The following is a 10,378-nucleotide window of genomic DNA, read 5'->3' as shown; positions in this document are numbered from 1 at the left end:
ATAGGTAAGTCGTACAACGTCATGAAGGTCAACCGCTAATATGGCTCTGAGGTTACAGATAAGCTATCGATTTTCCACCCGTATGAACAAAAGTAAAGTAATGATTATTTTGCCCCAATCAGAGTATCTTGATGGCAAGAAAACCAAGGAGGAGATCTACAACCAGGTGTACAAAAGCATTCAGAACTCTCTGCTCAACAGCTTATAGGTAAAAAGAATATTATATATGTTGTCATTCAACATATATATGTTGAATGAAAGTGTAATTTTGATTTTGACTTTGTTTTTTCTGTTTCCCTCACAGCAGGAAGCCTGGACCCCAAGGGATTATGTATAGACTTGTAAATATACTGTGGAATAATATCATCACCAAGAAAGGCTTTGAGCCAATGTAATGTTATTCCTCTCTTGACCTGTAAATAGAAAAACCTTGTAACTTAAGAACTGAATGCAGAAGAAACTTATATTGTAACCTTTTACAAAAAGATGAAACCAACTCTTGAAAGGATGGTTATGCAACTTAAAAGAGACTACCTAACCCACATGGTGTCACGTTTTCATTATCAACCCTGTGTTAGGCAAGGTGCTTAACTGGATGCTTTCACAACTAGATTTATCAGAGCCAGCAATGACTGGCTTACTAGTCATTTATTAACATTTCTTCCGGCACATTATTAAAACAGCATTTTTTGAATACCATGACTTTAGTCACACAATAGTTACACAATAGTACAAATCAATTTTATTTCCACTAGTATTGAGATTAACAAAAATGAATGAATAGCTACTGGTCGTTTTTTAACCTGTCTCTTCAATAAATAAAACAATGTATTCAATTTAAATAGAAGCCATCAATAATTTTGTTGCACTTTGTCTTTTTAATGCTGTAAATAAGGTCATGTAATTTCCATAAAGTGGAAGAAATTGCTTCATCACTTAAATTATATGAAGCTTTTTTAGTGTGGTCGTCCAACCAACCATAATTCTATCTCAAAGATGATCTCATCCTAAAGCCTTTGGAAGCTTGAAAGCATGAGTACGAATGGAAGTGATAGTTCTGTGACACATCAACTACACGGTCTCCTGTAGAGACCTCGGGACCTGTTGCTGGCGCCGCGTTCATAACGATAGCAAACCCGCCCGGGAAGTTATGGGGTTTACACATTAGCGTCGGAGATACTTTCCGACGCACATGGCCTGAACTCCCCTCCTCAGGGCACACCCTGATGACGATAACCTAGCATGCCCTGACTGTCCTCACCTTACAATGTTATGCACGACCTGAAACAAATAGCCTACTGAGCGAAACAACGCACAACGTCAGCCCTATTAGTGTAAAAGAGTGCCTGGTGTGTCCCCCCCCATAAAGTCTGACCATTCTAGTTCTAGTTACCTTTAGCTAGTTACCTTTACCTTTACCCCGCTAAGGGTATGTGCCGAGAAATGAGGACACATACACTACCAAAAAGCTTTATTTCGATTTCAATATAAAAACATGGGTCATGTAATTGAAGAAATTGCTTCATCACTTGAATGATCTGAGGCTTTTTCAGTGGGGTAGTCCAACCAACCATAACGATATCTCAAAGATTATCTCAGCCTTAAGGCTTTGGAAGCTTGGAAGCATGAGTACGAATAGAAGTAATAGATCTGTGAATTCAAGATTCAATATCAAAATCCCTGGAAATGCAATGATTCAATAAGAAGAAGGAAACGTCCTATTTCACAGCTAATTAAGATTAGGAAACACGGAAACTCCTCTACAGCATGTTAACCAAAAATATGTTCACATGAACTCAAAGAATCAAGGCGGTGAGTGCTTCAGATTACAAATGTTTAGATCGCAGCTGTCATTTTCAAATGTCCTGTCAACATGTCGAAAACGATCAGTCATGAAGCACCCGTCTCACCTTGCACAAACCTATATGTTCAGGTGCCCATCCCGCCACAAACCGAGCACTAGCACCGAGACAGATTGGGGTCGGCCGAGACGTGTGGATAGGGTTGGGGCTGGGTGTCTGTGGAGGGTGCCAGGGGAGGGAGCGGCGGGGAGAGGAGAGGGCTGGGCGGTGGTACGTTGATAGTCTTGTGATGCATATCTTGGGGTCCGTGCGTGTCTCCGGTTGCCCCGACGCAGAGGAACGCTGAGGCCCGTGGCTTTATATATAGAGCGCGTGTTTGGGGTGTCAGGGGGGTATATTTAACTATTGTATGGACAGCCCCTCACCGCTGCTCCCTGGTCTGACTCAGGGGGCCACTATCACCTGCCACCAAGGGGCAGAATCAGACATGTGCTCCTGCGTCAGCCGCTGTCGTGGATACGAGGGCAGCAGTGCCAAAAAAAAAAAGATAAGCCGGGCACTTCCAAATATGGTCATGGAGACTGGGAGTCAGAGGGTGGCGCTGATCCCCCCCCCCACACACACACACACACACACACACCCCCCCCACCCCTGTGCCCTCCCATGTGACACTAGTACTCATGACCTCGCTCCTATGACAAGTGGTACATGTGCTGCTGCTAGGTTCAAAAGGTGTACCTTTTGCCCCCGACAGAAAGTCCCTGAGACCTCAAATGTCAAATAAGAGCAGGGGCAACTCAGAACCAGATACAACAAGTTCAGGGCAGAAGGAAGCAAAGGGGGGTCAAGACAACCCTCTGTGTCAACCAGCATTGCTTTCAACTCAGAATTGAATGGGCAATAGTTTATTGAAGCCTTGAAGCATAATGATATAAAGAGCAAAGAACATGTATTTGAAGCACACGATCTTTAGATCTCTTTATTGCCATTCACTCGCTGGATATGGAGATATATCAAACAAATAAAATGCAGCCATTTCTGAAACCATTTAGTGAATTAAAGTGCGACACGTTTTTGTGTATGCTATTTTTTGGAATCAAGCACAATTCTAGTTAAGGAAAGTCTTTCAAACATGTGACACTTTCAATCTGTCATGGGTTTGTCTTAAATAAACATATGGAGTTTTGTCCGGCTACTTTTCTAATATGTCACGTGTAGGGGGAGACCGATGTGGCAAGCATTAAGAAGCTCCACGCTAAATTTAGAACCATTTCCATAAGTGAGTTTGGCCACCTTGATTTTAACGATGTATAATCAAATCGCACCTTCCATATTCGATGTAGGTCTATACAATTATCAGTTAAATTCACATTGGATCGTAGAAGGTTAATAGGACTAGATGGTTAGAATTTACAAACACGAACTCATTTTTGTATAACCTTAAAATCTATTAACTCCAGTGAACTATAGTCAACCCCATTCAGAAACCACATTACATTAAGTGCACAATTGGAAGATGCGCCAAGGAGTCTATTGGAAGGTTTCGTCCACTTGTTGAAACGTTACCAATAGCTCGCGCCGTGGAGAATGACACTTTGAACCAATATAATATGTTCTTCTACGGTTCGCTACAATGTACACACTTTTATTAGATCTCACCTGTGACTCCCCATGATCAGTAGTTTATCATCGGGCTTTATCATTTAGTTGCATATTCCTCTGAATGGATGTGTGGGGCCTCAGAGAAAGACAACAGGTATAGTAGTCCTTGTGGTTTCTGGTCGATAACCCATTTTAGACCATCATCTTCCTTAAATCGCACAAGAAGCACTGAGATCGCACTGAGATGCCCTGGATACCTTTATGGGATAAGATATATTCAAAGCGTACAATAATTAGTCTCATTGTTCGGTCGTACCAAACGGGGAAGTCATATACGTTCTCCATGAAAACAACCATACAGTTATATTGTGTTCAGTTTTATTTTCAAACAACGCTAACTTACAACATGATAAACACACACAAAATTTTGTGGTAGAACTTGTTGTGATTTGTTTACGTATATTTTCACCTTAGACACACAATTAAAGACTCAATTTATCGTTAATACTTACTGGCTAAATTTTGTATGTGTCCTGGTCGGAAAGTCTTGTGCCAAACCAGTCCCAAGGATCCCGCGCTCTTATAAGCCTGGCGGACCAAGCCGGGGCAGTCCCGCCCTTCGGGGCAGTCTCGAGTTTCAGTTCTAATTATAGCCACGAGACGCGTGTGGGCTACATAAGCTCTATTTGGCCAAACTAAGGTGCACCATGGTGGTCTCTCGAGACAGGCCCAATAAACCACATCGAAAGAGAGCACAAGCACACACTGTTTAGAATGTAGCTCAAACTAGGCCATTAGTTGTCAATTATTGATTGCGGAAGTGAAAGTGGACATGTCCACAAGTACAATGTAGCATGTGTTTGGGAGCATATGCTTAGACAGTGCCGTTTTTGTTTTTTGACAGTGCCAAGCTTCTATTTCGGTCTTTTTAAATGTATTTTAATGCTTGTTCCTTATTTAAAATAATCTCCCAAGGTAGTTAAGTGAGTGGAAAGTTGAGTGAAAGCATCTAAAGCACCTGAATACTCAAAAGAATAGGCCTATATATATACACACATATATCAGTGGCGGCTGGTGGCTTTTAAAGTGAGGGAGGAAGGACTGCGCGCTTGGTTGCCATTGGCCTGCTTGCACTGTTATAGTGTCGTATGGTGGCATCTGGCATGTGAGACTCAAGTTGTTGCAGGGTTTTTTGGTGAACTATAAAATAGCAGGGAGGGATAATTATGCCAATAAAATTGATTCAAATCCACCAGTGGCAGATTAACAAACAATTAAAAGAACAACAAGACCATTATTTCACATCTATTTACATAGGCTGTAAACCTAACATTGTTTGAGGCAAATGTGGATGTTAATTGATGTTTCAGAATGTTTGTCATGGTGTTAAGCCAATTAAGATTGAGGGACTTCATTTATAGATCAAGTCAATCAGCCTCATTTGTACGCATATGGAAGTTGTTATGCAGTGAAAAGGTGTGCATGTGGGATTTAAACTACTTTGGGGCGAAAAAGAATGACTGAATAAGCAATGAATGGACAAATAGATCCGGAAAAAAACTGTGTCTCATTTTAATGAGAAGAAGAGTCGAAGAGAAAAACCAGATTATCAGTGTTCCTAGTTTGCTGCATTTGTATTGGTAGACAGCGCCACCTTGTGGTACTAGTTTAAATCCCAGTGCTTCTTATTGGGCACAAATCCTTTCAGCGTTGTTTGCCAATGTATCGATAATTCACGGATAACTATGATGAGAGAGTCTAATCCTTTATAATAATTATACAGGGCACATTTGGTGTTGATATCTTTGCATGATAGCCTATATCAGGCATAGTTTTGTTCTTATATCCATCAGTCAAATTATGAAAAAGAATAATACGAAATTACCATTCATCGGAAAGTATGCTTTGAGGGCGGATGGGTCGCAAAGTCACCATGGATACTTAGAGAGCGTATAGCTGAACCCGACCCACCAGACGTCAGTTCACACCCGTGCGTAAAGTTTGCTTTCCAAACATCATGGGTGAAACCTGGTCCGCCCCGTCCAGGGTCGGAATGGGTTAATCCATTCCGTTTGCAGGTTGAACTTTCTGTGCTTGCGTAAGGAGGCTAAACCGGCCGAATTAGATAAACGACCTGAAAAACCCAACCCTCCTCTTTCCCTTTCTAATTCTGAGCCGGTCTGAGGACGGTCATTTGGACCGGATAGCTCTATGTCTTTTGGTTACGTTATTCTCCAACTGAACACCACACGCAACCGCAACGACAACAACCTCTGTGACTTTTGGGGATTCCACTGAAGATCTGTAGTTAACCATGGCAAAGTGGTCCGTGTTCTCTCTCTACATCCTCCAGGGACTGGCCCCTCTCCTCACGGGGCAGCTGGTCCCCCCGCGGGGCGGCCCCTGGCGGCAGCGCATCCAGTGGGAGAACAATGGCCAGGTGTTCAGTCTGATGAGCACTGGCTCGGAGTACCAGTCCCCAGTGGTGGCGGGCCGGCCGAGGACCTTCTCGAGGAACTACATGAGCGGCAGCAGCTGGAGAGAAGTATTCAACGCACGGGACGGGGCGTCGCAGAGGAGAGGGGGGCACTACAGCGGGCCGACACGTCCCCAGCTTGATCGTGTAAATGATAGGGTAGTTGACCAAGGATCTGTATCTATTGGGCAAGACAGCACCAGGCCGCTCGTGCACGTTAACGTGCGCCCTTCCGAGTTGAGACCCCCGCAGGTGCTTAATTTCCAGCGACAGGGCGCCTTGGGCACTGCCAGCGCGCGGCGCGTCGCCACGGAGTTGGCGACGTTACCGGGGACCCCTCCTGGGTCACCGGGAAGCGATGTAGTAGTGCCCAGGAGTAACGGGGCACGTGTTGGCCAGGATGCCACCGCACAGAATAGAAACAGCCAACCGGGGCCCGGTTCGGTGCCTCACGGTGCGCTGTCAATCTCCAGGCACGTTGCACCTGCGGCGCCGCCCTCTCATTCAGGGTACGTGGTACCCGCGGTACCCGCGCCGAACCAGGCGGCCTCTAACAACGCAAACGGCGTGGAAACAAACGGAGCTGAAACTAACGGAGACGCCATGTCTAACGATGACCCCCGGAACCCGTTCAAGAACCACCGGAATTCGGTTTTGTACAATATGTATCCCCCCCAAGGACGGCCCGTGGTCCGTGTGCCCCCTGGCACCGGTTATGGCACCAGATATTTCCAAAATGGTAAGTGAATTGCACTTTCTATACAGCTAACTACCGATTAATTGCATATTAATATATCACAATTCAAAATGCCCAAATTAGAATGTATAACATATTATATAATATGAGTGATGATATTGTGAAAGAAAGGAAGGCGCATATGAATTGGATTCCATGTACGCGCAAAAGATCATCGAGTACAGTTTTCAGGATTCAATGTTTAATCGCCCGTCTGGAAATAATGAGTCAATTTGCAAAGTAAAGCAAAGAAATGAAATATATATAGTGGGAAAATGGTTCATTCTGGGCCGCGGATCATAAAGTGTCATGTGAGGAATGTAATACAGCTGCGTGCTGCTGCCAAGTGCCAACACAGACATAAACACTGACTCTGAAGTTCCATCGACTCCCTCTCTGCCAGGACTGCCTGTTTGGTCTGCTTTACTGGACTGCTGTCAACAATGAACAACGCCTTAGCAAAGAACCGGAGCGAAAAAAGAAAGAAAAAAACATGCTTTTTGTGCCACTGTCCTCTGCTCCCTCGCAGGGCTCCCCGACCTGGTTCCAGACCCCTACGCCATCCAGGCTGGCACATACATCCAGCGCATGCAGATGTACGCCTTGAGGTGTGCAGCCGAGGAGAACTGTCTAGCCAGGTAATACCCGGTGCCAAATGGCCTCGGACACATGGACAGACGTAAACACGTGAACCAGATGCAAACGTATGCATTACGCACACACATACACATTCAGCGGCTCACAGGGCTGTTTTGTAATGTATGGATTGTTCGGGTTTAGGCCAACTCTGAATAGGGTTGCTGCTATTTATGAATGTTGAGGTCCTGCATTTGCCTGGGAGTGGTTAATTCGACTCTGTTAGTGCTGTATTTGACTGTAAGTGCTGTATTTGACTGTAAGTGCTGTATTTGACTGTGATGGCATGTAACTGTTGGTGCTGCATTTGACTGTGCTATTGCTGCTTTGACTGTTATTGCTGCATTTTACTATTAGTACTGTATTTGACTGTCAGTGCTGCATTTGACTGTTAGCACTGTTAAAGCTCTATTTTATAGTCTTATTGCTGCTTTCGCCCGGCCCACATCTGGTGATAGAATTAGGACCGCTGTTTGATTGAATTTCAGAGCAATGATCCTCCGACACAGTGTCCCGCCAACACATAAACGCTCCTGGATTCGGTTCCCCCCCCCCTTAAAAAGCATTTAGCAGCCTAAAACCTTTCGTTTTGGGAGAGCCATAGTCAGCCATTCCTCCGCTCAGCCTGCCAGCCAGCAAGCCAATCAGCCATCCATCAGTCCAGCCAAGGGAAGGCAGACCTGCCGTGCAGCGAGGCGCTGGAACCTTCCAGCACCGCCTCACCTGGCGGCCCTGTCTCCCTGGCTCTCCCCCCCTAGGTCGGCGTACGGGCCCGGAGTACAGGACATCGACTACAGGGTATTGCTGCGCTTCCCCCAGAAGGTGAAGAACCAGGGGACGGCCGACTTCCTGCCGGTCCGCCCCAGGCATCAGTGGGAGTGGCACAGCTGTCACCAGTGAGTCCCCCACCCCACCTCCACTGGTACCACTCCTCACCCTGCACACCGCCTCTGAATGTGTCTGACCGGAGCGTTGGCGGCCCACCGCGGCGTGGAGCTTTTAGAACCATGGAGACTCCCGATGGAGATTTTTAGGCCTTCTTGAACACTTTGTGAGAATATAGCTAGCATTAATTACACCTATTTCTGTTTTTCTTCTATTCTGGTCCTCATTCATTACCCCATTTAATCTATTATATATACCCTATTCGGATTCCCAGTTTTCGAATCAATATTAAATATCCAATATTTGACGGTATTATTTTTTAATGCATGCTTATCTATTATTTATTACGTATTTCTAATTCCACTTTAATCTATTTATCATCCACTATCTTATTATATATTCCCTTCTTTCGTTTCCCGATGGTCAAATCAATACGTTATACTTGACCCTGTTCCATCTGTTCCGTCAGGCACTTCCACAGCATGGACGCCTTCAGTCATTACGACCTGCTGGACGCCTCCACGGGGCGCAAGGTGGCCGAGGGACACAAGGCCAGCTTCTGCCTGGAGGACACAGGGTGTGAGGCCGGCTTCAGACGCCGCTACGCCTGTACGTCTCACACACAGGTAGGGCACAACGCTGACCTCAAACAAACTGATGTGAACAAACTAATAATATTAACTATCTGGTCTTTGATTGGCTGTTGGGACATTCACCACTGGCCCTACAAGACTGTGTTAACTTGAGTATAAAGTTAGGAACTTGTTACAGCCCTGCTCAAAGAGAGCCATTGTAATGGAGTGTGTTGTGTCAGAATGATGAAGAGATTCGATTGGATTCAGAGCGAGTGAAAAACTGTATAAATAGCATTAAATCATGATTAGGCCAAGCCACAGGCAATAATGTGCTTTGTTTGCTTATTGGCAAATATCTTGTGCTTTGGAGACGTCAACATGTATAGGAAATACAATTACAAATGTGTTATTTGACCAAGACAGGGCTATGTAATCCTTCTTTGATCAGCCCTGTTTCAGCTGCAGCAGCACATTGAGAGCCCACTGCTGTGTTGTGTTTTCGGATAGGGACTGAGTCCAGGTTGCCATGACACCTATGCTGCCAACATTGATTGCCAGTGGATCGACATCACTGATGTACCTCCAGGAAATTATCTGCTGAAGGTCGTGTTTTATTTTAAAAACCAAGCTTTTCATCAGGATTCGGTAAAGTGAAGATACTCATGTCAAGGTGATCTCACTTTCTCTTTGTACTTTTTCCTATTAGGTCACCGTCAATCCAAGTTTCCATGTTCTGGAGTCAGACTTCACCAACAACATTGTGCGGTGCGACATCACGTACACTGGAGTTTACGTACAGACGAGGAACTGTCGAGTAGCGAGGTAACGTATGAGCGGAGGATTGCCTTTCCTCTCTTCTCACGTTAAGAAATAAACAGAAAATAATCGATCCCAGAGCTTTTGCCTTATGTTTAGATATTTGATCAGGAAGAAATCATGTTCACAGACTAATCAAGAAAAACATCATTATTTATACAATGAGTCGAAGGCAGTGTTTGCGTGTGCTTGTCTGAATTTTCTGTGTGTAACCCTAGTCTCAAATCTTTCTGCTTCCAGGGCTTAGAATCTGAAGTGGAGCACGGGATGCCTTTAAAACCATCCTCTGAATGGGTGCTACATCACACAGGAGGCCCACGCTTTATTATTATAGCTTTTTTATAATTCTCACCATTCCTGTGACAAATGATTGTGCAGCATGCATTTTTCATTGTCTGTGTACATGTTATGTAGTTATATACCATATGTTCTTAAGGTGCTTTTTTATAGTATTTACACTGACCTAACACAATCCATTAGAATGTTATCTTAAATGTCCTTTGGTCTTGAAATTTGAAGAAGTGACCTCTTTAAGTAAGTAGGTTAGTTCTTTCTCCACATTCCTCGTTTGGTCCTATTATATGTAATTTTTGATTTTATAATGACATCATCACTTTTATTTTACCGCTTAATAGTCTTAAATTGCATTTATCTTTGCTTTTTGTTTTTTAAGCGTTTGACATTATATGCCTGAAAGTGGATCAAACATGTGTGCCTGTGTAAATGAAAACTGTAATGTAACATGTTTTATATTTCTCAAACTTCAAATTTCAAAGGACTACAATTTCAAAGTCCTTATGCTGGCCGGGTTGATATTTAATACAATAAACACCACCAGGACTGAGTACAA

General features: G+C 44.2%; 2 protein-coding genes and 1 long non-coding RNA gene across 6 annotated transcripts in view; 2 read left to right on the top strand and 1 right to left on the bottom strand.

Annotated features, from left to right (window-relative positions):
* Nucleotides 1-542, top strand: part of LOC115548856 (nicotinamide riboside kinase 2) — a 2,406-nt gene extending 1,864 nt beyond the window's left edge. For both annotated transcript variants that reach the window (XM_030363733.1, XM_030363732.1), the window contains 3 exons: nt 1-4; nt 123-208; nt 305-542. The exon at nt 1-4 is cut by the window's left edge and continues 103 nt beyond it. In XM_030363733.1, coding sequence (XP_030219593.1) covers nt 1-4; nt 123-208 — 90 coding nt within the window. In that variant the 3' untranslated portion in view covers nt 305-542. The remainder of the gene's footprint in view (nt 5-122; nt 209-304) is intronic.
* The window catches only part of LOC115548857 (uncharacterized), a 15,929-nt gene extending 11,615 nt beyond the window's left edge, over nt 1-4,314 (bottom strand). The window contains exons 1-2 of one of the 3 annotated variants that reach the window (XR_003977656.1): nt 3,917-4,314; nt 3,462-3,661 (exon numbers count right to left, since the gene is read on the bottom strand). This is a non-coding gene — a long non-coding RNA (uncharacterized LOC115548857). The remainder of the gene's footprint in view (nt 1-3,461; nt 3,662-3,916) is intronic. The other 2 variants (XR_003977657.1, XR_003977655.1) reach the window with 2 other exon arrangements.
* Nucleotides 4,315-5,390: 1,076 nt separating this feature from the next.
* LOC115548854 (protein-lysine 6-oxidase) lies at nt 5,391-10,378 on the top strand. Its single transcript, XM_030363727.1, has 7 exons — nt 5,391-6,619; nt 7,146-7,254; nt 8,011-8,148; nt 8,607-8,763; nt 9,220-9,315; nt 9,419-9,534; nt 9,769-10,378. Exons 1-7 carry the CDS (start codon nt 5,719-5,721, stop codon nt 9,773-9,775), a joined length of 1,524 nt encoding a protein of 507 aa, XP_030219587.1. The 5' UTR covers nt 5,391-5,718; the 3' UTR covers nt 9,776-10,378.

This window comes from Gadus morhua, chromosome 8 (genome assembly GCF_902167405.1).
Source record: "Gadus morhua chromosome 8, gadMor3.0, whole genome shotgun sequence".
NCBI lineage: Eukaryota > Metazoa > Chordata > Actinopteri > Gadiformes > Gadidae > Gadus > Gadus morhua.
This window is presented reverse-complemented; position numbering and strand designations above follow the sequence as displayed.